Source organism: Panthera uncia (assembly GCF_023721935.1).
Source record: "Panthera uncia isolate 11264 chromosome C1 unlocalized genomic scaffold, Puncia_PCG_1.0 HiC_scaffold_4, whole genome shotgun sequence".
NCBI lineage: Eukaryota > Metazoa > Chordata > Mammalia > Carnivora > Felidae > Panthera > Panthera uncia.
Genome location: NW_026057585.1, coordinates 4,932,414 through 4,960,281, shown reverse-complemented (window position 1 = coordinate 4,960,281; position 27,868 = coordinate 4,932,414). Strand labels below are relative to the sequence as shown.

Sequence of the window (27,868 nt, the reverse complement as noted above, 5' to 3'; positions counted from 1 at the left end):
GCACCGGAGGATAAAAATGGCTTCTATATCTAATGATTCATCTTTGCCCTATTGTGAGACAGGGGACTTCAGGGTCATCATGTCATGGTTTCACTTGCTAGGGAAGATCAACCTGACTTCCTGTCCTCTACTAGGGAATTCCTTATTTACAGGGGGCACAGCAAGCAAATGACAAAGCCACGGGGATGTCTACAAAGACAGAGAACACACATTATTGGCCATTAGAGGAAGAGTTCTAGTCTCTAAATCTGTCGAAGATAACATAAGTCAAGTTTAAACTCTTAGCATGATAGAGCACAGAGTGCACAGGTGGACCTGGGAGTTAGTGCTCCAGCTTTCCTGTGTGACACTAGCTCCCTGAGCCTCAGGTTCCCACAATAAACACAAAATATAGGTCATTTTAAAGATTAGAAAACATGTAAGTAAAAGATCTGGGACACAGTAAGTGTTCGATCTGAGATAATTTCTATAACTATTAACATTACTTAAAATAGCCTGCAGGTTTTAATGGGACAGAACGAAGAATCACCACGCTACCAGAAAAATTATATATAAATAAGCCACTGAAATGGCCTAATGAGGATCCATAGTTCTGCCCTCCTGGAGTCCTTACAAAGAAGAGTAGCCCACTAGGCAAGACAAATAACTGTCTGTCTGAACAGTAAGACATTCACCAGCCCTAAAGCAGACCCAGGCCAGGACCAAATGATGTGTCTAACTCCCTTCTAGCCCAGTGAGGGGATAGGAGAATCTCAGGACCTGAACCAAGATGTCATCACAACTTCCTAACCATGGCAAATGCTTCAAGACACGTAGACTTATTCCCAAGACTGAAGTGTGGCTTCAATTCCTAGAACATAGCTGCAACACTGGTCAATACAACCTATCCCAATTTTCTGTCCTAGGTCGGGCCTCAGAAAAACAAGGACTCCAATGGGAGTAAAAGGCAAAGAAGAAATCAAAACAACCTTTGGAGTGCCAAGAAGAAAATAAACAAATAATTAAATGCCACTGGAGATACAGAAGGAAAGAAAGAGAAAGTGGTTGAATAACGAAAGTCATTAGGGTTGACCCCCAGCTGTGTCTAGGGCAGAAATTCTTAACTTTTGGTGACAGAACCTTCCAAAAATCTGGAGAAAGCTAGAGACCTCTCCTAAGAAAAATGCATACCTGTTCATCCACACACGATTTTCCTTATAGTATCTGGGAACTCACAGAACCCCCAAAATCCAGCCACGGGCTCTTAAGCTAAAGATCTTAAATACCCTAAAGACTTCTTTATCAAAGGCCAAATTCTATTCTGAGAACATCATCACTAGCAAGGTCCTCAGTAAGTCTAGAATGCAGAGCCCTGAAAAGGAAGCAACGGGAAACAGCTCACAGGCAAGTTCTGTAACCTGAACATGGGATATAAACTAACCGGCAGAGAGAGTACCCATTCCTCACTGGCTACATTTTGAGGACAAAGGTCTTTCCTGAAAGGGAAAGTATTTGGCCTGGAGTCCTTATGCCTGAGTTCTAGTGTGGCCACACCACTAACCAGTTGCTTGATCTAGAACACATCACTCAATTTTTGTCATCTTCAAACTAGAAGTTCAACTGAATTCTACCTTAATCAATAGGTGTAACCTCAAGAAATTCTGAGGTAAATAAAAATTTCTAGAAATCTAAATGGATTTTAAGTATACAAAAAAAGAGTTTCATAAAGAAGTTCTTCCATAGGGGATGAAGAATATACTTATCACAATGAGCACTGAGTAATATATAGAATTGCTGAATCTCTATACCTGAAACTAAGGTAACATTGTACGTTAATTATCCTAGAATTCAAAAAAGCAAATAATGTTTTAAAAAAAGAAGTGCTTCCATTAATCATTTTGTGAAGGAAATGATCACTACAGATGACTTTTAGCATACATCTGGGTTCTAACAGAATGTGCTATAAAGTTCATGAAGTGATTCTAAATATAATACTAAACAGTTTCTCTGAAAACTCTTGCAGGGAAAATAGCACAGATAACTCTTGACAATCTGTGTCATTTCGATGTAAAGAAATGCCCCCTGGATGAGGAAAATGTCTGAACACTAATGTAAATAGTTACTGCAAAGCCTGCACACTTTAAATTTTTTTTTAATGTTTATTATTTTTGACAGACACAGAGAGGGAGCAGGGAAGGGGCAGAGAGAGAGGGAGACACAGAATCAGAAGCAGCTCCAGGCTCCGAGCTGTCAGCACAGAGCTGAACACAGGGCTCAAACTCACAAACCGTAAGATCCTGACCTGAGCCGAAGTTGGATGCTTAACCGACTGAGCCACCCAGGCACCCCTTAACCTGCACACTTCATAAAACATGCGTGTCACATTTGTGGTTTCAGTACAGTTTATATAAAGTGAATTTTTCTGACTGCATAACTTTAGGTAGATCTGTGTTTCCTAACCATTTCAGTTCTCACCTAGCTCTCTGGATAACAGATTTTAATTTTACAGAGGAAGGGTGAGAAAGAAAGGATTTAGACAGAAGCAGAATTAACCAGAAAAATGCCATGTCGCTAAGTCCACTTACAATAAGAGCAAACAGTCCCTCAAACGTCAGCTGTTCCTCAGAATTTCCCTATATGACAACCTAATCCTAATGATGCTGGGCCATCAGGAAAGGTTGGGTTTTAGAAACTGTCTTTATCAAGGTAGGCAACATCTAATATATTTTGGGAACATGTCTTAGGAGAAAAATGGCTAATTTCTTACCAATGTTTTAGCTCTTAAAGGTAATAATTTCCTGGGTGCCTGGGTGGCTCAGTTGGTTAAACATTTGACGCTCGATTTCAGCTCAGGTCACGATCTCATGGTTTGTGAGTTCGAGCCCCGCGTTGGGCTCCACGCTGACGGTGCAGAGATTGCTTGGGGATTCTCTCTCTCTCTCGCTCTCTCTGCCCCTCCCCTGCTCATGCTCTCTTTCTCTGTCTCTCTCCCAAAATAAACTTAAAAAAAATTTTTAAAAGGTAATAATTTTCTGGTAATTTTTATTTGTCCACAATTCCTTGTTTCCTGATAACGCAAAATAAATGAGATGTCAGTGTAAGTGCTGTAGCCACCCATGCACTTATCAGAAAAAGTGGCAAAATCTTCTGAGGATAATAAAGCACCATAAAATTTGTTTTAAGTGACTGGATTACCAAGTATTGATGTACAGTGTGTTAACAGAAAGTTGGAAAATTCAACTTTTGGGGGACAGCTCTTTGATCCTCGGATCAGCTGTCCATTTCTCTTTGCCTGAGTCAGCAGAGTGGCTAGCGCACAAGCAGTCTCCGACAAGTAGGAGCCAAAAGCCACGCATGGGGAGCCGGGGGGAAAATGTCACATAGAAGAGAAATGTCGGTGAGTCTCTTTCTCAATCAATTATTCTTACCTGTTTCTTCCAGAATCTCTGAATCCTTTAGCAAAAGGGTTTCGATCGATTTTTAATCTGGTGATCTGGAAACAAGCAAAAAACATAAGTTGTGTTTGTATTAACGGATTTCTTTTTCGGTTGCTCCTAGAAAAATAACAAAAATCACTCTGTTAGTAATGGCTGTTGTTTTTATTTAGTTTCCATTAAGTTTGAGATTTAAATTGAAATGGAGATAGGACTCGGGCCTGGCACACAGATGTCTGACCCAGCTGACACACTTCTCCCTAAAAAACCCAGGTTTTCCCAGTATGTGACTGTAAACTCCTCTGCTCACCTTTCCTGCCCCCCCCCCAAAAAAGAGGCTAAATCATTTGCCCAGACAAACAAAGGCATGGAAATGGAAAACTGGGCGATGGTCAAGTCCATGGAACATGACACACAGGGAGCACCTGAAAAGTGTTTGCTGAGCGAGTAAATAATGAATGAATGGATTCAGTCAATCCAATCCAGTGAAATGAGGGCACCAGACAACTGCCTCAGCCTGAAAGACCCAAATAATTGCACATCCCATCTCACTTAAGTTGCCCCTTCCCTGTCCCTAGAGATCATTCATTTAATGACCTAAAGTGGTCTTGTAAAAGACACAAAAAGCAGCTAGACTTTCATCAAGGTTGCACGCAAGGCAAAATCTGCAAATGGGGGACTCAAGGGAGCTGGCTACAGTGCATTTCTTCCAGTCTCCAAGGCTCACAAGCAAATCAGAAGACACAAACCACTGTGTGGCCCAGGTTGGGCAGGTCCTCTGGAGCATCTGGCTCCAACTCCACTTCAGTGCAGAAGTCCCTGCCTACTGCATCTGACCTCAGTCCCCTCGAACTCGGCGAGGTTTGGACACATCACCCTCATGCCTCCAGACTAGACCAAGCCTGACCAACAAATTCCACATGTGCTCTTTCGTTTCCGCTCTCAGCCTTGGTCATGGGAGGCCCTTTCGAGATCTTTGTGTCTAAACCAGATGTGAATGACTCACTACCTTCAAGCAACAGAGACTTAGGGGTGGGGGCGAGGGAGCTCAGGAAAGGAGGAGAGGCACTCTCAACGGAAGGTAATTCTACACAGAGGGAATCTCATTATTTAAGACCACCTTCCCATTTCTGCTCTTTGCAGACCTTATCAACTAGGATGGCTACAGTTATTTCTTATGGAGCAAGTCTTTCCAAGTCCCTCTTTGGCTCACTTTGTCAGAGTGGAATTTCCCAAAGCCGCAGTCTTTAAAGGTCTTTAAAATGCAACGTGAGATTCCAACCAACAGACTCTGACTTGAAAGTATCAAAGTTAATTTTTTTCCCCTAAAACAGTCCTTGCCTCTAGAATGGCACACTAATAATGTAGCACTAATAATGTAGCAAAAGCAATTTTACATCTATTTTATAGACCAGAGCAGGAGCCTGAAGCCTTTGGCTTTCTAAAGTCTAGTGTCTGCCCTGTGAATATTGTATTGCGTTTAAAGACTGTCACTGCTTTTCTGTTTTTGACTTAAAATCCGTTCTTTCCTCCTCCATAATCCGCAGCAATAAACCACACACCATATTTTCTTTTCAAGTTGGGGTTATAATATTTTATTTTCTCTTTCAAGTTGGCTTATCCTGTCCGGCTCATTTATGATAGGGGTTCCTGATATATGATTGTGCTGCCATGTTTGGGGGGCCTCCACAGGCCCCTGTAAATAAAATGACATTCTATTTCATGGGCCTGGGAGAAAAGGTTGAAAACCTGTTTGCCACAGCTCATTCTATCTCAGGCCAAGAGGTCTGCATGGCGATTTAATAGAAAAATGCCACCAAATGTTAGGAAAAACAGCACCTCTATACTTGTTTCAAAGCTTTTAATGTGAGATTTACAGAGCTTTATGTAGTGTATACTCATTATTTGTTGATTATCAAGTGCCTTTGTGTGCAAAGCAAGGTGACAGGATGCATAGGTGATAGTGATATCTAGTCCGCATTTGGCTATGTATTGTCTGGCCTTCCCCCCCCAGACAGAAGCTTCTAATCTAGAAGTAAAAAGCAGATATACACACCAACACAAAACAGAAATTGATAAGGTTCACAACAAAGGCAAAGTGCCGTAAGAACATAAGAGGAAGTAGCAATGGGTCCAAGTTGAAGGTCTCTGAGGCTATCTCTCAGATATAGCACATGAGCCAGGCCTTGAAGGATGTGTAGGATTTTCATGAAACATGCAAAAAGGGGAGAAAGGAACAAGGGAAGCATTTACTAAGAAATGTCCTACATAAGCCAGTGCACCGAGGTATAGAAGCATGAATGAATGAAGCATACTGGAAAAACACTGAGAAGTCCAATTTGGCCAGGGCATGGGGTAGGAGAAGAGGGGCAGTGAGAGACAGCTAGAGGCTGCCCTCAGGCCCTATCACAGAAAGCCCTCATTGCCCTGCTTAGGCATTTACATACCCTACAGGCAGAAGAGAGCAATTTAACAATATAAGCCAAACTACGACCCCAGTTAATGCTGGTGCTGACAACTTTGGCTGTGCCTACCAATACCAAGTGTAACAAGGACAATAATTTGGAGGAACAAACCAATGTATTCTCAACCTCAATAAATCCATAGGCCCACAGTTCCCATATGGAGAGCCAGCCTGGTAGCCTCAGATCTTGTGAATATCTCATATAGCATAGGAAGTGATGCGAATGACAGCTGGGCCATAAAGCCTACTGTCCTGCGGAAGACAAGGATGTGACACAAGACGAATTCGTATCAAGTGGAAAGAGAAGTAAAAGGTCTTCCCCTCGCACCCCAGTGGAGTAGGGAAAAAGAGGAAGCCTGGCAGGGCCACCTCCATACATACATAGGGCTGGCCGCATCGAAGTGAAAATGCCGCCTGGTCTGATGAGTCAGGAAGAGAGGCCCAAGCTAGCATCTTCAGGCCTCCTATAGCCCTTCCGTGGGGGGTCAGGGACTCAGAGGTCCTCACCTGCCATGCCAGGGAAGGCAGGGTGGCCCTAACCCCAAGGTGCTACAGCCTAGGCAGGAGCCAAACAGAGGACCTAGACGAGCCCTGCGGGGAGGCGGGGCCAGCCAGGGAGGCCCAGGAGGTCCAACTGAGGCAAAAACACAAAAGCACAAGCTGAGCAGTCTTCTATCAGTAGAGCATGTCCACACAAAGGACCCAAGGTCGAGAGCAGATAATGACAGCCACCAGCAGAGGCCAGTGAGGACCACAGCACAGGGACCCACAAGTCACCACTTGAGGACTCACGACCCCTGCCGCCTCTGCGCACACGCCACACATGTGGCCATCTGGGATAGTGCGGAAGGCTCACTGGAATAGTTAATTTTCAACTCTACTCCATAGTTCTGTTTATCAATTAGACCCAAATATGGCTGTCAGTCTCCACCTCCCCACCTTCCACCAATACACCGCCATCTTTTCACTAAACTACTCTACATAACCTTTAAACTGATCTCTCTTCTCTACACAGCCACCAAAGTGGTCTTTGTGAACATGTACATACATCGTGTCATTCTCTTCAGTGGTTACCACCCTACTCAGAACCGAATCCAAACTCCTTGGCTGGACTTGTGGGCCCAGCGTGGCCCCTGCCTACCTCTCCATCCCCACCCACACTCCTCTACGCCTGGGCCACAGGCTCCCGCCAAGCTCAAGCTGCTCTGAGTGCTGGAAAGTGCCAAGGCCCTTCCCTGCTCAGACCCCTCACGCTCACTCAACCCCCAGACGAAAATGTTCTTTACTCTTTACACAGCTGCTGCCTAGTCATGAGTCTCAGTCCAAATGTTATCTCCTGAGAGGAGATGTTCCTTGATCATCCCTCCAAACAGGGTGCTTTCAGGTAGGAACCGCATCCATTTCATATACCATTTTATCAAGAACCGAACATGACACGCTATTTGTGTTCAACGAATGAATGAGTGCGTGAGTGCATGAATGAATAATGTGGAAAACAGGAATCACCAGCGCCAGAGCGGTAACCGGCCCTAGAGAACACAGACCAAACAACTCCCTCGATCATATCTGCTTTCACTGCAGCACTGCAGACGAGAGTCTTCAATGTCCCACCAGGCAGAACGAGAGGTCGATTAGTAACTCTCCGTATATCCAAAGCTATTCTACAGCGGTCATGTTCAAACTTGGTCCAATGATAACGAGGAGGCATGGAAAGTCCAGAGGTTGGGGAAGCGTTTTTCCTCACTGATTTGATTTCCACGACCTTCTACCGATTGGTAGAGTCTGTGTCACTGGGGGCTGTAGCACACGAAGAGGTGGCTGCTGGCCTGCCACCATTGATTTGAATCATTTTCACTGACCTTTCACCAAGGCAATTACTAAATGAGGGACGCCTCACGGTACACAGTGTAGACATAAATAGCACAACCCACAAAGAAAAGGAAACTTCGATATCCTGAGTATGATTTTACAATACCAAGGCTTAAAAGGCCTTCCCTTATGAACACTCTCTTAGTTATTCTTATTATTTTTTTTTTTTTACTATATTGCTTGAAGGGTGTTCATCAGGGAAGAAAAAAAAAACTTAGCCCATATAAAAATAAAAAATAAAAAATCCTCTGCACTGACTCGATTGGAACGTGAGAACACAACTGGCTCGATAGTTCAGTACATAATGAGCGGCTCAGAACTCCTATTGGATTTGCTTACACAGACCTGGCTGTGGTTTCAGACTTCCGATCTGGTTCGTGTAGCCAATTCTCATCAAGAAATAAGACTGTGTTACCTGAGGAGAACAGGGCTGTGTCTTTTTGAAATCTAGTTTCCTGTTTGGGGGAAAAAAAAAATCAAGGTTCAGAAGTCTTTTCCCCTTAGAGAAGACAAAGACTCTGCAATGGAAATTTCCTGCTAATTCCATGAGGACATGCTGGCGTCAGCTTCTTCCAAGAAAAAGCATAAAGCGTAGAGTTGCCTTTATTCCCACCTCTACCACTTTATTCTCCACGATGAGATTCTGGGCATGGCGTACCCTCCTCTCTGCCTTAGGCCTGCCAAGTTGGCACTCCAAGAGCAAATAATAGTAATAATAACTTCAGTATGCTAGCAGCCCTGGGAGTCAGCAAGGGTGGGAGGAAGGAATGGGAAGGGGGAAAGAAAAGCATAAAATATTTTATGAAAATAGAAACTCTTTCTTCACATTTCACTACTACTTACATCCAAAGAAGCGAACCACAGATTTGTAAGGAAACTGGTAGTGAAGGTGTGTTGGCTAATTATTCATGCAGTCCTTTTCCAGGCACATATTCAGTGCTGTGCACTATGAGATAGACACAGATACCTTAGCATTATGGAGATGGAAGTGTCCTTCTTCTTAATTAGTGGTTTCTGGGCTTCAGGCCAATTTTAATACCCCCCCCCAAACATTTGAGGGATCAACATTGATATTCCATTTCTTTATTCTACCAAACGAAAAGAGTTACATCTATCTACTACCTCCTGCCATCATTATTTTATAAAATAAATGACATTTTAGTATCAAAGTGAAAAGGACAAATTAACATACGGTCTATTTAAATGAATGCATACAGGTATAAAACGGCCCTATACTGTCTTTATTGTTACATCTTGCAATGGATTATAAAAAATTTCTCCATAGACTGGTGGCTGAGAAGCACTGATTCAGAGCAAACCATCAACTCCCAAACGAGAATTCTGAGGTGGAGTGATTTGTCACAGGCAGTACAATCCTTCAGCTACAGAGCTGGGTCTAGAACCTGAGTCTTTTCACCCCTGACCTGGTGATGGGGTCATGAGAGAGGGACAGCACACTAACAGTTCGATGAAGGAGAGCTCACCTGCAGCTGAAAAATGTAAGAGATGTTGTAGGAGGGAATGTTAGGAGGGTTTGTATCTGTACCGAACTTGAAGAGTGGAAGGAATCTAGACAGATAAAGAGGAACGGAGAGGTCATTCCTGGAAAGACAACAGCACGAGCAAAAGCAGGGCGGCTACAAAGCGCAAACCATGGTAAAACTCAAACCAGACCGCTGAACTCTTGTGGATGCATGACGAAGACGAGCGGAAAGTGAGCCTAGAAATGTAGCTGGTAACTAGCTGCAGAGGACCTTAATAGGAAGACTTGGGATCTCGGGCTTTACTCCCTTAGGCACTGGGGAGTCATAGACAATTCGTGACAGAGAAAGGATGCAATCAGAGCTGTGCTCTAGGAAGATCCATCCCTCAGCGAATATACGTGATGGCTCATGAGACATTAAGCGTGCAGTCCAGGTGACTCAGCTGGAAGCTGTCACCACAGCCTAAGCTGGAGGGAGGGCAGGTCCAGAACGAGGGCACAAGCAATGAGAGTAGAAAGTAGAAGATACTCCACGAGTAGAAGCAACACAGTGTAATGGCAGATCGGATGTGTGGAGAGTCAGGTGTCCAGCTGGTCTGGCTGACGAGATAGAAGCCAAGAGGAGATAGACCTTAACAGAGGAGAGGGCTAGGAGGAGTGACAATGAACAGTATCGCTTGGAATATTTTGCTGACCAGCAACAAAACACCAAGTTCCCGCCTCTCAAATGTGGACTTGCTACAACTCTGTTGGTCTAGACCGTTGTGGAGGTTACTAAATAGTTGACAGACATGAACATTCTAATAATTTTTAATACTTGTGTGTGTTGACTGCCTCTGCTTGAAAACAAGAAATTGTTTCCAACCCTCATTAAAAATCATGCAGGAAAAAAAGAGGAAGAAATTACGATTTCAGAGCTAACAGAGAACTTAGAAAACACAGGTCAATTGCTCGTTTTCCTGAAGAAGAAATCGAAGCCCAGAAAGAGAATACCTTGCTCAGAGTGACACAAGTAGCTAGTGGGACACTTAGGACAAAAACCCAAGTCTCTAAATGCCTAGCCCACTGCTGTCCTTCCCTATCCAGGAAAGGACACTGCCTGAATCTGACTGACTGAATAACATTTCACTTCAATTCCATTCCTTCCATTGTCCTTCCTTCATTGAGTTCCTGAGAACAGTGAGGACCCCCCACCCACCCCCTGCCCACAGACTTTTCCTCTTTCCTCTCTCACAGGCCTCCTAACCATTCCCTTAAAAAGAAATACATGAGGTAAATACTTTTGCCATAAAATATTAATCGTTCCCATTCAAGAAAGTTGAGGGAGATAAAAACAGTAGTAGGTGATATAGCTCACAAAAGAGAATAGTTTATACTACCCGGCATCTTCATGACAAGTCTGAAAATTATTGCTAGGTAACAGGATGCAGACCCCAAGATGCCTGGGGGAGAGACCTGAGGTTAGTTTGCTTTATTAGGAGACACTGTGTTATATGAAATCATATCTACACAGCCAAAGGGAATGTTAAATAATCGTGCCTGTTGATATGAGACTTGTTAAACAGGCAAAAGCTGTTATCTTGATTTCAAACTGCACAGAATTGAGTATGTGTGACTCATCTATTTTGAATGTCAGCACATCATGAATTCACCAACGTGACTTGAGAACAGAAAGATCAAAGTAGTTGCCTATTGGTTATAATCCCTTCAAGAGCCAATGCAAGTCCTCCAACTCCCAACGATCCACTTTCTCCTTAACGAGCAATCTATTCTATAAAATTGCCTCTACTCGCCACTCCCCTTCATGCCTGTGCAGACCCAGCTGTTTACCAATTCAGGATGACTGCTATGAATCAGAAGCCAGGTTTGCGTCAGCGACTTGACGCGTGTTCCCTCATCGAGTCCTCGTCACTAACTCGATGAGGCCAGGACATTTTCAGACCAGGAAACACGGGTGAAAGGGGTTAAGAACCTTGTTCAAGGTCATACAGTTTGTCAGTGGAAAGGTCAGAAATCAAGCCAGGTATGTCTGCCACCGAATGCCATGAAGTTAATCATGGCGTCCTGCCCCCAGCAAACCACCACTGCCCCCTCCACCCGGTCCAGAAAAAGACAATATTTATACGAGTAGAATGTACTCAGACACGGGAACGCTGTCTATGAGAGAAGGTAGAAAAGTGTAAGGGATTTCAGGTTTCCCTGTTAGCTCTTCTTTTATTGTCACAGTGAGTTGTGGCTTTCTAATTTCAGCTTGGGTCACAGTACTGACCCTATTAGCCTCTACAACCGATCTCAGCGAGGCAGTAGAATGTTCATTCGCCAGTGTCCTAGTTTGCTGCACACACTAAATTCTGAAGTTGTAGTATTTGTTACCACAATCTCTGCCTTCATGAGAAACTAATGATTAAAATGGTGGGTGAGTGTTTTGGAAAAAAGTCCAATCAGTGACTCAAAGAACTTAGACTCGTGCTCCCCCTCTCCTGAACCACAGTTAATCCCAAGGTCCCCGTCGCTACAAAGGGCATGTCTATATTGATGCTCTATCTTGTTTCAGAGTTTGCAAAAAATTTTCTGATTATTAAAGTTTCCTGTAAGGACCCATGATGACCTATCTAAGGAGTCTGAGAGGGTTCAATAGTTTTTAAGTAGCACCCAAAGCAAACTAAAACTCTTCCTCTACTTTAGATCAAATGTGGCATCCACCAGGAAAATCTGAAGTTGGGAATGCTTTACAGCTGCTGAGAAAGCCCAGCAAGCATACAGTACTTGTCTACCAGACTAAGGGGTTGTTGTATATCACATGCCTCTGGAGGCAAAGAACATCTAAAAAGTCTTATCCAAATGTGCTATGAAAGATTAAAACATTCTTTCTCTATGAACCAAAGATTATATCATTTTCACTTGCCTGGCACACAGTAAGCACTCAATAATATTTAGTAAATGATTATTTTTCCTCTATTTCTTTCTTAGAGCACTAAGCATAGTATCCAAGTACGAAAGGTATTGAGTGTTGTGGTAGAAAGTTTATTTTGCTCTAAGCAGGCCCAAAATAAAAGTATGCAGGCATATTAAAATAAACAAGCGAAAACTCTTATTTTCAGAAAGGGAGTCACTGCAGGATCCTATTGATGAGATGAATTGTCAAAAGATGAAATACACTCTAATTTACAAAAACAAAATTCACATGCAACTGTCGGGAATTGCATAAAGTGAGATCACTTGTAGATCCATCTAGCCACCCTCCTCAAAACAAGAACATTGTCTAGAATGCCAACAACGATTCCAGACTCACCGTCTCTCCCCCTCTCCCTATGCCCCGTCCCCACATACTTCCCCCATTAGTCTGGCCAATTTTTATGCACGTCTCAACATCAGAGAAAGCATCGACTCCTCCGGGAAAACATCCCTCATTCCCCAAACCCAAAAGCACCCTCTCCACGTCTCTGTCATTCAATTAGTCCACTGTTTTATCCTTGTGTATTTATGTGTCTTTCACTCAACTCAAACTCTTCTTTCCTCATGGAGAAATAAGTCTTCACCTGCTCGATCTCCCTACTAAACGTGCAATATTGTAAGTTCTAGAATATTTATGGAATGAAGGAACATATTGCTGACATCAAAACACAGATGTTAGGGTGTGGCTGGTGATCACACAGAGGTAAATTTAGTCTGATAGTGTAAATGAAAGCAGTTGGGTCTTCAGTGGAGCTGGAGAGGCTTGATGACTTTGATGTAGCCGATGCAGGGATACACAGAAAGTTGCAGAGAAGAGGGAAGGAATGAATCAAACCCTGGTACTTGCAAATGATGAAGAACATTTGCCAGAATGCAGGGGAGATCATGAACACAGGTCCAAGTACAGGTTGAAAATGACTGAGAAGATTCAGTCCTCCTGGTCAAAGATTTTGTCTTTGATCTAAATCTAGACTATACCAGCTGCTACCAGGCATCACGGCTTGTCATCACCAACATGGTGTTTGCAGAGCAAGCCTGGCATCGCTCATTCCAGCTCTTCAGTATCACGTAGAAGGACTATTTCTTACCAAGAGCATGAATAAGCTCCTTTAAAAGCTGATGCAGCAAGAGACTCTCAAAGGCAGCCTCTTACCTGCTGGTTCTGGTAGGCTGTGACTGTGGTGAACACGGTCTCAGGAAAGTTGAATGTTTTCACCCCATCCCCAACAGGGACAGGTTTGGTGGGCGACAGGTCACTGCTGAAATCCTTGCGGATCACGTGAACTCGAGGCTGGTATTTGTGCATAGAGTGCAGAATGATCTGAAATGAGAAGGGGCAGCATTATGCTAGACTCAAAGAGCGTTTTGAACTCGCAGGCAAATACAATCGCAGGACAGAAGCATCACAGGAAGAACAGAGACTGGGACCGGGATGTACAGGAAACCGGAAGTCAGTGTTTTTGCCCGCGGCAGGAAGGACTAAGTGATTGGATAGCACTACACGGAACCATACAGCAGAGTACCCCAGTCACAGGTGGTGATGTAGTACGCTTGCTTTAACCAGACATACTGAACAACTGTCCCAATCCCAGAACACTCTGCTAAAAGATCTCAGACCCTCTGCTATGTGACAGCTGCTCCTTCCTGCTTCAAATGTTCATCATGGGCTCGTGCTGTCTTTAAATTCTATCAGCTATTATTTGTACCTTGTTACTAAATTTATGGACATTCCTTATGTCCTGTGAGAGTGAATGGTATTCCTCAGAATATCGTCATTTCCGTAAAGATGGGAGCCATGGTTTTCCTTCTTTGATCTTCCTGCAGCACTCAGTATGGATCTTGGCATCCAGTGAAAGTTATAAAGATAAATTAATAGCATCAAGGGCTCTAATTATACCTGGAAAGTCTTAAGACTTATTCTTCTCTTAAAAATGCATACTTTACTTGGCAAATCCACCCAAACTGTCACCTTAATTGTTTCTCTGAGTTTATTGCCCTGTGAGTTATTCCACTGAATGGTGCGATTTCTTTCACTATTTTAAAACATGTCCTGTGCTTCTGTCTTTAACCTCTCCCTTGATTAGACTGTGGGTCCCTGGAGCATGAGAACGGAGTCTGGTATACACAACCTGATGCACAGCAGACATTTGCTAAATGTTAGATTTGTAATAAATGAAATTTTGCAGGAGGAAAAAAGAACTTTTAGGATTACTCACTTAAAATGACTCAAAGTGGCATAGAGATTCTTATTTTACACATTTGGAAAAGCCTGGGGCTAGTCAGCTTTAGAGCCAAAAGGGAGGAAGAGGGAGATGGATGGGATTCTTTGACTCACATGTCCTTGATCATCCAATTCATTGTTGGTCAGCTTGAGTTTGTCGAAACTGACCACCTGTCTCATCCAAGTGTCTCCAGAAGCTAGAGAATCAGGGTGTATATAAACTCTTGGGGGCACAGGGGAGTCCGCATTGCCAGCCACCATCCACTTGGAGCTGTGGTACACATATCTGAGGCAGAGAGGGAGAGAGGAGAAATCAGAGACAGATACAGAGGGAAGAGAAGCCCAGGACGCCAGTAGAGACAGGAGAGGGGAGAGACAGAGAGATGACAAGATGGAAACAGTAGGGATTAAAGAGAGAATACAAGGAGAAAAAGAGAAGGGCAGATAAGCAGGGACAATCAGACAGAGACGAAAATGGAGAATGAGGTGGGGTGGGGGAGGGCAGCAAAGTGTTGTGGTTAATGATCAAAGCTGCAGCCCTCACAAGGAAAACATTCTCACAGTCCTTTTTCTTTCTTCTCCCTCTCTTTGCCTTGCACCCCTGTGTGCACACAGGCATCCTGAACCCACGTGTCTAGCTATGGAAAAGGTATTTTACTGCAACCTTTCACCTTTCAAATGCAAACCATATAATCCGTTGGCCACTTGTTCAGGATTTGGTTCCTTATTAAAAACATCTTCCATATTGTCCTATAAAACACAGCCATGTGCAGAGACCTTCCAAGCCTCTCACTTGTTAACCATTTCTTTGCTGGGAATCAGAATTTTGAGGCATTTCTATGAAAATAGAGGGTCTCTGTCTTAGTGCAACCATTCCCAGAAACACCACCAAGTCTTCCCAGTTAGTGTTTTAGGGTTTCTTTGATGAACCCAGTTTGGAATGTCATCATCCTCCATGTTATTTTCCCACAAAGCCACTGAAAGTAAGAGATGTTGTTGGTAGCAAAGGAGGTCAGTTTTCCAGAATTTGCCAATTGCCCTATATATAGTTCTGAAGAGAGTTCTCCGTGGATGTGATACTTCCCTGCTGTTCACTTATAAAGGACCATGCGGGACCTGGACCCTAGCAAACAGAGACACTCAGTCCAAATCACAACTCCCATGATCCTCTGAAACAGATCAGAAGCATCTCCTGTCCTGAGTCCTGTATCTAGATCGCTTCTCTCGTAGCCAGCTCTCTCCCTCTACCATACTAGTCCTGGTCTTCCCCCTTCATTCATCTCTTGCCTCCTAATTCTTGGGGTTAAAGCCAAGTACTCAAATATTTTGAAAATGAGTCATGATTCACTGATTTGATTGAAATCTCAAGAGACTGATTATGCCACAACTTGTTTTAAATAAGAACTACATAATAAATAAATAAATAAATAAATAAATGTAAGCCATCCAAGATACATAGACATTGTATTGGCCTTTAATGACTCTGAAGGAAAGCTATTTAACAAACTCACTCACAACACAGTTTGATAAACAATAATTCACACTAACTAAAGCTTATTCTTGAAATCTTACCCAGTCCTCCTCTTGTTGCCCTCCCTCATCCACAGGGCAAGCCATCAGCTATATGATTGAATATACTACACTGGTCCACTTCTCCTCCACCTCTCCAAAATAAATCATCTCAATTCATTTAGCATTTCATAAACCGAATCATTCAATATGTTAATCACTTTCAATGTTTAACTGACTTCATTTTAGACTTAACATCCATTTGATTTCTGCAACCCTTGCAGACACTATACAATCTCACTCTTTCCAGAGACAAGGGAGGATTCCACTCTAACCCGTTACTAAGTCCTGATTTCTAAGCACTAGCGACTACTTCCTGCCTGGTGCTCTGCTATGGGTTAATTGGCATATCTGCCATCTTTGTTCCCTGTTTAGTGCGTAGTACAGTGCACTGTTAAAATGCTTCATCTAATGAGTTTAAAGAACTGTCTTGGGATGCTGGTGATGTCCACAGTTCCACACCCCAGAGTCATCATTACCTGTATCTTTTATTGTCCACAGGCACAATGTCCATTGCTATGTAGTATTGCTGGTGTGGGTCCAGGCCAGTGATTTTTACTCTCATGGCAGGAAACATCCTCCTATGAAGGGGAATAGACAGTAAGCTCAACAATCAGAGCGGGAGAAGTAGCAGGAATAAAAGCTTAGACAGTCTCTTCTTATTTCGAACTCTAAGCACACCAAAGTCCAATTCTTCTAATCCTCAAAGTTGGCTGCTTTTTTACGCTTTGGAAATCATTGCTATAAAATATGCTGAGGATTCACTGCTGAAATAGCACGTCTTCTTAACTTAAATTGAACTATTTGATGATTCATACACTCCAAATGCTCATACCTACCTTGATTTATATTATTAGTTCATCTTTAAAGTGATTAGACAGAAAGATACATAAATAGATAGATAGATAGATAGATAGATAGATAGATAGACAATGTGTGTGCATCCACACATGTATTTCTTATTAGACTATAACATCCTTGAAAATACACTCTTACACTTAATGTCCTTGAATAACTTACGCTCTTACTAGTCAAGTAGCTTATCACAGTTGATTGTAGGTGATCGTGAAATAGTTTTTGATTGACTGAGTCTATTTAAAAGTAATCTTTTGAGAAAATAAGTAAAATAGAAGAGGCTACCAATCCCCAAACAAAGGGCCAACAAAGTTGGGGTTTTTTTTAAGGCATAAAACTGTAGAAAAATTTCTGCAAGTTCTCAGGCTGTCAACATGTGTGTCAGAGGGAGGACCCTGTGGAATAGGGAGCAAATACCAAATGAATTCTAGTGGCCTCTGGGCAATACCTTGTTTCTACCACAATGGCTTGTTAAACTTGCCAAAGCAAGCAAGGTCAGGATATGGCACTTTACAACTACTCTCATAATTGAAGAGGAGGAGAGGGAGCAACCCAGAAGAGTATTGAGTTTCAAGGGGTCTAGAATAAAATTCTCCATTCTTCTTTAACCATAAGAAAGAAGTAAAACATCAAGCTCTTTTGTATGTCATTCATTTAGGAGTCAGACATAAAAAGTGCTCAGTTCAAAACTTTGCATTGCCTGAATGTGCTCTAGGATACTTGTACACAAAATGCTGCACTAAGCTTAACCATCTGGGGCCAGTTAGTTTAGCTGGGCAGAGCACGGTGCTAATGAGGTCAAGGTCACAGGCTTGATCCACATACAGCCTAATTGGCTTTGCTCCATTTCACAGCCATAGACCATACCCTGACCCCAGACAGCCATCTTGCATATGTGCCCTAGTTGTTTACATGAGGAGCCTTCTGTGCTAGTCACACACTGCACTGCAACTCAAAAAGCAAATGTTCTCTGGTAATAGGTCATTGACATCATAATCATATTTGAGGACAAGGGGGACCATAGACCTTCAATAGGGATGATGGCTAATTTGTAAATATTTGCAAAGAATAATGTATAGCCATTCTTTCTTTCCTACTTTATAGCTTTTCAGAAGCTTCTATTGGTATATCATCCTAGATTTTCTCCCTCTAGCTCACAAGTTTAATTAGAAAGCCTTATATTTTAGTCTTACAGTCAGCTAATTAAATTCAATGGTGAACTTCTCATAATAACTAAATCCAGGATTCACTATAGGTTAGGCACTTTGATACACATTAATTCTTTTCCAAAATTTGGGAACCTTGATCTATACATTTAAATTTATTTTTTTAACATTTATTTATTATTGAGAGACAGAGAGAGAGCATGAGCATGGGAGGGGCAGAGAAGGGGGGAGACACAGAATCTGAAGCAGGCTTCAGGCTCTGAGCTGTCAACACAGAGTCCGACGTGGGGCTCGAACCCAGAGACTGCAAGATCATGACCTGAACCGAAGTCGGACACCCAACCAACTGAGCCTCCTGGGTGCCCTGATACATTTCAATCTAAACCATTAATTCCCTTCTTAATAACAATGACTTATGGCTGCCTTATATTTATAAATGGTTGGAGAGTACCTTGCCAGGGATGGAAAGAAAAGTCCTCTCACTTGTTATCTGAGTTAAGAAAATGTGGTTCCTCTAAGTCATCTAGAGAGGCTTACATTGCAAAAGATGAATGTTTTTCTCCATGACTTCAAGAAAAAGGGTTAGATGGTCTTAAATTCAATACCTGTTTTGTCTGGAACATTTATATGACCTTGAGTGGAGAAGTTACCCATCCTTTACCAATAAATACTCAAGTTCTAAAGTGAATGAATTTGGAGAAGTTATTTAACCTTATTACCTATAAAACAAAGAAAAGGGACTATCTAGTCTCTAAGGTATCCTCTTGGTTTAAAATTCTATGACAACATGTGAATTCTCTTCCTAAAAACTTACCAAAAGTTGCTTTTTCTTTTGCCGGTATTTTAGCACAGAATATCAAGTGAAGTCATAACACCCTAGGGAAAAATTAATCTTTCATGTTCAGAAAATGAGATGTGTTTGGTTTTAATTTTATGGGTACGTTTAGGCCAATTCTTGTGTCTTCCAAACCCATTAATCCCTACAAGAACCTCTGTCCATGGTGCTGATTATACAGATTCCATTGGTACATTCAAAGATTGAGGGCTCTGTAGACTGCAGTAGCTCTGAATCAACAGGATTACAGTTTAAGGTGTCAGAAGAAGTGGATGGTGACTAAGATCTTCTGAGCATGAAAAAGAACAGAGAGTCATACAAAACGAACGTAACTAAGAAAATGGAAACTGAGATTAACATTGAAAGGGACACTACAAAGGAAGGAAAATGGAGTGAAAAGGAAGAAACTGACTTGAGGAAAGGGGAGAAAGTGAAGAAAATTCACAGAGAGAAAGCTAGAGAGAAAGTCTGTTTCCGAGTTGTTCCAGAATTACTTGAGCAGAGTTACATGTAGCAATAGCAAAGGCTGAGGCAACCCACTACAGAAGCAATGAATAACATTTCTAAACCTAAACAAAGGGATATGACTAAAGAACAAACTGTATATGTATGTACTGGGAATATCTGGGTGCATCCAGGTATCCAGTGAATTTGTGAAGGCAGAGATGTGGGAAAGAAAACACTGCAGTACAAATCATGAAATGAGGTCACAGGAGAGCTGTGAAAAAGGTGTCGGGGTAAACTGAATTCACTGAAGTGCAAAAAACAAGGGAATGATATCAGAGACAAAAATGACTGGAAGACACATACTCAACAGTAGTAAGTGAAAACCTCAAATAAAACTAGAAAATCTTATAAACAAACAAAAAATGTAATATTTTCCCTTCTATCCAAACCAACCCCCTTGCCAAAAACTAAGAAGAATAAAGGGGCACCTGGGTGGTTCAGTTGGTTAAGGGTCTGAGGTCTTGATTTCGGCTCAGGTCATGATCTCACAATTTGTGAGTCTGAGCACCTCATCAGTGCAGAGCCTGCTTGGGATTCTTTCTCTCTCTCTCTCTCTCTCTCTCTCTGCCCCTCCCCCACTTGCACATTTTCTCTCTCTGTATCTCTCTATCTCTATCTCCCTTTCAAAATAAACGAACTTTTTTTTAAAAAAGAAGAATAAAAACTTTTTCCTTGAATTGCTCTGTTTCCTTCTAAGCCATAACATCTCAAAATGTAGAACAGAAGTAGACTGAAAGCCAACTGACAAGAGACGGTATTGAAAATAATTTCCCTTCAAAGGTGTTTCTCCTAAAGTGCTTTTTAATGGTTTTGTTCATACTAAAACTTAGAGAAGGAAGAAGCTTCTTTTTTAAATTTTTTTTTAACGTTTATTCATTTTTGAGAGACAGAGACAGAGCATGGCGGGGACGGGGCAGAGAAGGGGAGACAGAATCTGAAACAGGCTCCAGGTTCTGAGCTGTCAGCACAGAGCCCGATGTGGGGCTCAAACTCACAGACCGTGAGATCATGACCTGAGCTGAAGTCGGACACTCAACCGACTGAGCCACCCAGGTGCCCCAAGAAGGAAGAAGCTTCTAAAGGAGAAACAAAATGAACAAGACTTAAGGTTCAGTTTGACCTCATGTTTTTGTGGTGTCTTGTTGAATTGGAAGGTTTCTCTATATGCATTCAAATATTCTTTTACTTTAAATGTCGATGTTCGCATGACAGCTTATGATCAGCTGGGTGGCTCTTTTTGGTCCCCAGGATGTGAGACTATGTAGACTGGCTTTGAAAATATGAAAGCAGCATAACTGTTTTAACTTTAATTAACTATTCCTATATACTCAAAAACTTTGTCTAAATTTATTTTTATTTAAATCATTTTGTTTTAATCCACGGGGCAAAAATTACAACCATTTCTTAACAGTGCAGAATTATAAATAGTTAAGAACATTGTTTTTAGAACCAGACAGATTTATGTGGAATTCTGGAGCTGCCCTTTACTACCCATGTGACCTTAGTCAAGTTAATTAACTTCTTTAAGCCTTTTAATCCCCATCCATGTATGGGATTATAATATGTCTAAATAACATAATATACGTTGAGTATCCAGCACAAAACAGATACCTAACTATGAAAAACTGAAAGATGCCAATGAAGGAATAAGCTTAATAAAAAGTGCTTATTTTAAGAGAAACTGTATTTTAAAAACTTATATCATTCAGGGCGCCTGGGTGGCTCAGTTGGTTGAGTGTCTGACTTCAGCTCAGGTCACAATCTCATGGTTCGTGAGTTCAAGCCCCGCATCGGGCTCTCTGCTCACGGCTCGGAGCCTAGAGCATGTTCTGGATTCTGTGTCCCTCTCTCTCTGCCCCTCCTCAGCTCATGCCATGTCTCTCTCTCTCTCTCTCAAAAAATAAACATTAAAAAAATAATAAAGAATTGTATAAAAACATCTGTCATTCTACACAAATAGTTTTGCAAAAGTTTCCATGGGGTCACCATTAAAGTTCTGTGATAATTTCAAGCCAACAATAAAACACATGGATCAATAAGCAGGGCCCAGACGTGTACCAAGCCCAGTTCTTACCAAAAAATTCTTACAAAAACATCTGGCTGTTTTAAATGCCTTAGAAAATGCAAGCTGTTGTTTGGGGAGCAAACTTTTTCTCTTGAAAACACTGGATGGTGACATAATACTTGCTTTGGAAATCTACCGTTTGGCCCTTATGTACCACGGATCTCTGGTGTGAGCTGAAATACATTTGTAGGCAGAAAATGTTTGTGAGCATAGGGGTGATTCAGAGGTTGGAATGGCGCTCGGAGGAAAAGAGCAAAATCACAGTAAACACAAGATCACTTTACCAAGATGTCCACCTGCAGAAAAGTGAGTACAAGTTGCTTTGGCTTCACCAATGCTACCTACCACAAATAACGGGAAAGAAAAATGTAATGGCTCCTACTTTTTTTCTCCATTCCTGGAAGCTGGTCGTGCAAAGGAACGTGTCCTTACCTGCCTGCTTTGGTGATGATCATCTCAGTTCCAATGTCATGGAACCGCTTCCATAGGTCAGCACATTGCAGCTCCACCTGAATCTCTTCCATGGAAGACATGGCGGCAGGCACAGGGCCTGCAGCACCAGGGCCCAGGTCAGTGTGAGTGTCAAAGGAGCAGGAAGTCCGCTCAGTGAGCACCTCAGAGTCTGAACCGGTGCTCTGCTCGGAATCTGCAAAATAAACAAGCAAGTCTTAGGTGAGAAACTTCAGAGCTACTCCCCGCCCATCACCCTAAAAGATGGGAGGTTGGATGGGGGGCATGGAGTTGGGGGGGGGGGCCTGAACAAAAGGAGACTTAAAGCTGGGAAGCTCCAGAGCACAGCACTCGGCGTATTTTATTATTTTTTTTTATGGTTTGTTTTTGTGATTTACGACCATCTTTTAGGTTTCGTGTTTCCAACATGACATCTGGCATTTTAGTAAGTTTTAGCAACAGCTGAAGAAAACTAGTCCACAACAGGCAATGTAAGGAGTACCAGTGACAGCATGGTGAAGGCACTGAAGCCAAACTGGGACAACGTAATACATAAATGCCAAATCAAAAAATAATAATAATAATAATTAGAGACCACACAGCTCCAAATCTAGACAATTTCACTTGGAGGTGGGTGTTCAATGCCAACAGTAACGTGTTCTTTAATTTCATACCACTCGGCATCATTGCCCACCAGTCAGTTATTTTTAAACACTGCATTTTTTCCTCTTATTTATATATCTTGGTCATCCAAAGTAAAAGTTTTTTGAGGCTTTTAGAAGCACTTGGTCATATATTTGAGTAAATGGTTTTTCCTAAGAGTCCAATCAGGCCATTTTGGATGAAAAATGAAAAAAAAAAAGAAAAAGTCTGTTGTAAGGCAAGGATATAAGCATATGGAAAAAGTTACCCAAGAAGGCGGTGGAAACAAAGGGAATAAATGAGTTCAGGAGACACCTTGATTGGTTTCTGAAGTATGAGCAGAGGGGAGGGGTGATCCAAACAGGAAGGTAGGATTGAGAGCAACCAAATAAAAAGCTGGCATGCTGTGCCAGATGGTCCTTTCTTCCTGTGTCTTCTGTACTCAACGAAGGGGCTGGGGGCGGGTGGGAGGGGGGGCGGGCATGAAGACTGATGGAGAAGGCTGGAGTCAGATTTACCAGGGAATTTCCTACAATTTTTAAAGCTTTAAAGGCCCAATGCCAAGAAGCTTGTCTCCTAAGACTTTCCAAACTCAGATGGTGCAATCTCCTTAGGTCAAATACTGCAGGCTAAGCCTGGGAACCTCTTTCTCCAACCCACCCTTACCATCTAGGATTCTGACTGCTTCCCCTGTAAATAAATACATACATGAGTAGAGGCCGGAAACAGCAGTGTCTTAGGCTGACAACTGACTGTTCATTGATGTCAAAGGTCAAGGCCTCCTGGGCATCAGTCCTCAACGTGAGCAGGATGAAGAAAGACGGGACAGAAAGTCAGACCATCTTGTGGCCATCCTCACTTACCCGTAGCAGGTTTCTAGGCCTGTGAAAACCCCTCCCACGAGACCTTCCCTTTTCTTTCCTTCTAGCCCTGGTGTGTTCCTCTCTCACACCCAGGCACCACTCCTGGCAAGAGTCTCCCACAGCACTGCTGGCACCCACAGGGAGCAAAGTGCCATTTCTCTCCATCCTCCTCAGTTCATCACCCTTCACTTCTGAAGACATTCAGGGAACTGCAGAACTGAACCAAGCTCTGGCCACAGGAAAGTCTGCCCCAAAACTAGTTTACCTCTCATCACTCACTAGTAAAGTCACCATCTTCACGAGAAGAGAGAAAAAAAAAAGTTTTATATCCAGGTTTTGTGTGCCTAAGCACATAATGTTATACTTGGAGCCACACAGGGGCTAATTTTGGTCCCCTTCAAGCACAGAAAAATGGAGCTTCTTGTCTAAGATGAGAGCCGCTGCTGAGTGACAAATCTCTGTCCCAGCCTGCTTCTATATGCCTTTCCGCTGCAGAGCCGTGGCATGGTCTCACACACGTGGCCACACACGGTAATTCAGATCCCCTGAGGCACGGATTCCCACATCCCACTGTTTCTGTGATAAGCCAAGAGCTCCTCACTTATCACAAGTATTGTGAACTTTAAAAAAACTTCTCAAAGCAAGAATTAAAAAACAAACAAAAAAAAGTCTTGTCCTACCTTTGGGAACAAAGGGGTATGAAATCCCCCTTACCACAATGTGCAAAAATTATGAAAAGGTGGGGAGGTTTTGGACGTGTGATTTCTCTAATGAGTGTTTAGGAAGAGGGAGGGGAGGGAAAAAGATCACTGCATTAAATGATAACTTTTTAATGACGACAATGGGGTCTGGGATTGGAATGGGGACTATGGCTGGAGAATTAGGAAACCAGAGATTCTGCTCTTATCTCCCTATGTCATCTGGAATAAAATGGGAGCTCAAAGTGTAACATTAAACGCACTAATGAGTCACCTTGAACAAGTCACTTAACTACAATGGACCTATTTCCTTATCATGTATTTAGAAGGACTGAGCTGAAAATTTCATAATCTCTTCACCCTCTAATGACTTAAAGAATGTCAGAATCTCTTCTAATGTAACTTTCAGTGATAACTCAGGCAACCTCAATTAGAAGCATAAAATGAAAACTGCTTGGGCAAGACAAGTGGAATGAGGAAAAAGGCTAGGGGCTCAGATTATCACAGAAGTTAAAAAATTCAGTGGGTACTCTGTTTATAGTTTCAATCAAATCAATCAATAAGCACCTATCAGCATGTGGCCCTATATGAGGTACCATGAAGATAATTTGAAACAGAATCCCAGACCTTGAGAAGTTTCCCAGTTAGTGTTGATTAATTATGTGTTTATTGGGTGCTTACTATGTGCCTGGCACTGTGCTAGATTCTGGAAAATACCAAAGTACGGAGTGGGGCTCCTCCTAAAGGTATTTACAGTACAAGTGGAAACTGAGCGCATTCACAAACAGAGACCAAGAGAGCAAGAGACCAAGGTAGTATTTACTACCACGCAGTTTTCCACACCGTTACGTACTGCTTTGATGTCTCCTAGGAATCCAGAAAAGAGAGGGATTTGCTAGGGCTAGAACAGCCCTGGGAAACTCATGCTTACTAGAAAAGAAATGGACAAGATGTGGGGGCATAGGCAGTATATGCCCATGAGGAGCATTTTCAGATACATTTATTTGTTTCCTGGAAATACTCTGTGTTCCTGAATTCTCACTCCCTCACAAAATAGAGCCCAAGTGACTTTTATATACAGAATGGAGGCACCAGCTCACATTTTCGATAACATAAATTAAGCTACCCTATAATACTCTTAAAATAGGAAACTCAGAGTCAAGATCAACACCTTACGTAAAAATAAAATTTAATCCTTTGGAAAATACTTTGCTAAATCATAGCTATATAAAATCTTTAGGCTAACCAGATCAGTTATTTTAGCTATTAATCAGAATGTATACTCAAGTTAACTAAATCATGATTATAAGAAATGCAGAACAAGTTATTTCAATCAAATAGGGTCATGTATTCAAAAATACAATCAGAGGGGCGCCTGGGTGGCTCAGTCGGTTGGGCGTCCGACTTCAGCTCAGGTCACGATCTCGCGGTCAGTGAGTTCGAGCTCCTTGTCGGGCTCTGGGCTGATGGCTCAGAGCCTGGAGCCTCCTTCCTATTCTGTGTCTCCCTCTCTCTCTGCCCCTCCCCCGTTCATGCTCTGTCTCTCTCTGTCTCAAAAATAAATAAAATGTTAAAAAAAAATTTTTTTTTAAATACAATCAGAAAACACTTCTGTGTTTTCAAGCTTTTTTTTTTTTTTTAATACTCGGCAATTTGTGACTTCCTGCCTTCAAAAAATAACCATTAGGAATGCATTTGCATGACCTGGAAAGACTTCTTGGCCGTCAGATGTTTGTTGTGAATAGTATTTTAACAAGGGAAGTTTCAGCCAATCAGGAACATAAATGATAATGTTATACCTGACTAAGGAAGTTAAAACACTCTTTGGGAAATCTCATGGAGCCAGTTACAAGTCACTGGAGAACATCATCTGATTCATATAGTCAAACTAACATTATCTATTATCATCCAAAAAATTCCCTGAAAAAGAGATTCTAACCATCAGCTCATAGTGTCACTTGCTTTCTCTCTCTGACCTGCTTCATGTTGATAAAATGGACATTGTAACACTAAGTTCTCATAACAAGTTGAGTTTAGGGAAACAAATCGCAAGAGGCTCTTGATAGAGAACGAACTGTGGGTTGAAAGAAGAAGGTGGGTGGAAGATGGGCTAGATGGGTGATAGGTACTAAGGAGAGCACTTGTTGAATCACAGAATTCAACTCCTGAAACCAATACTGAACTGTATGTTAACTAACTAAAATTTAAATTAAAAAAATAAATAAATAAAAATAAAAGTTTTCAGAAAAGAAAGAAAGAAAGAAAAAGAAAATTGAGTTTAGCTTACAACAAGTTCAATTCTCAATTCATGCAAAATAATAGCAATAATAAAATAGTTTCTTAATTTACATTTTACACATTATTTAATACATCCTTCCATTTGATGAGGTAGAAATGGCTTATTCTTATGCCCATTATATAGATGGGGGAATTGAGACTAAGAAAAATTAAAATGAACATAGCCTAGAAAGGAGGTCTTCTGCCTTCTGATCCAATGACCAGTTCTCTCCCAAGATATTAGGTTCAACCCCGGCCAAAACAGCCAGTGATTCTGTAACAACCCTCAACTATTGTAACCATCCTTACAAATGAAATGGCTTAATATGTTTGATCCTAGCAAGTCACATGACTATTCTGACCCTCATATTCCTTAATCGTTTTAGCACAGCACATGCACATTTAATTAGAGGTGCTACAAAGTCCCTTTTAAGTCTAATGAATCATGGATGGATTAGTAGTGCAGCTTAAAGACCACCAGGTCAAACAACAGCAACTCAACCATGATAAGTTGAGTTGATTGACATATGTAGAAAATGCCTCACTCGTGTGCATTTTGACTTAATATCAAAACCAGACATTATTAAAACATATTTCACAATCTTCCAGGTGATTTTCATCTCCACTTAACTAATAATTTGGGGGAACAATTCATTAGTACAATGAACAGAGCACATTTATTCCTGGGGCTCCACTACTTACCATGAGTGGGGTCTTGGAAAGTCACTTCATTTCAGGGAGGCTGAAATGCCTTATCTTTACTATTCACTTACCTTTATCTGTTACTATTTCCTTATTTTTACTATTAGGAGCTGGTGGGAGATACCCTCCTGCTTATAAAATTATAGTTATATCCTTATTATAAAACAGAAACTAATGATTCTATTGATAACAATGCCAGTGACTTTGGACAGTGAGATGAATATAAGCCCACAAGAACTATCCCACCAAAGAGTTAACGGTCAACATCTATTGCACATTTACTATGCATCTGGTGCTCTGCTAAGACTTTATATAACAAATTTAATGAAACAAATCTAAAAGCTATTATTATTATCTCCATCTTATATATTATTGACACCAAAATCCAGATCACATCAGCTCTATTTTCTAAGGATTTCAGGCATATGAGTCTATATTTAATTCTGCTTTTATTTCACCAAACATTTCTGCTTTGCATAGATAAGGTTATATATTAATGGACCAAGACAGATAAGCTCCGAAGGAGCTCACAATCTGATGCGAAGGACACACAAACTGTTAAAGACTGACTGATAGGCAGCCCAACAAATATGGGAGTAAGGAATCCAGGAGCTTTGAAAAGCAAGCAAATGGTTTATATACACAATGGAGTACTACGTGGCAATGAGAAAGAATGAAATATGGCCTTTTGTAGCAAAGTGGATGGAACTGGAGAGTGTGATGCTAAGTGAAATAAGCCATACAGAGAAAGACAGATACCGTATGTTTTCACTTTTATGTGGATCCTGAGAAACTTAACAGAAACCCATGGGGGAGGGGAAGGAAAAAAAAAAA

The 27,868-nt window shown here is 41.7% G+C and overlaps 1 protein-coding gene across 2 annotated transcripts in view; it reads right to left on the bottom strand.

The window, feature by feature from the left end:
* The window catches only part of TBX15 (T-box transcription factor 15), a 102,833-nt gene that overhangs the window by 25,037 nt on the left and 49,928 nt on the right, over positions 1–27,868 (bottom strand). For both annotated transcript variants that reach the window (XM_049616483.1, XM_049616482.1), the window contains exons 2-6: positions 21,835–22,048; positions 16,454–16,555; positions 14,520–14,691; positions 13,338–13,505; positions 3,408–3,472 (exon numbers count right to left, since the gene is read on the bottom strand). In XM_049616483.1, the coding sequence (XP_049472440.1) occupies positions 3,408–3,472; positions 13,338–13,505; positions 14,520–14,691; positions 16,454–16,555; positions 21,835–22,048 (721 nt within the window). The remainder of the gene's footprint in view (positions 1–3,407; positions 3,473–13,337; positions 13,506–14,519; positions 14,692–16,453; positions 16,556–21,834; positions 22,049–27,868) is intronic.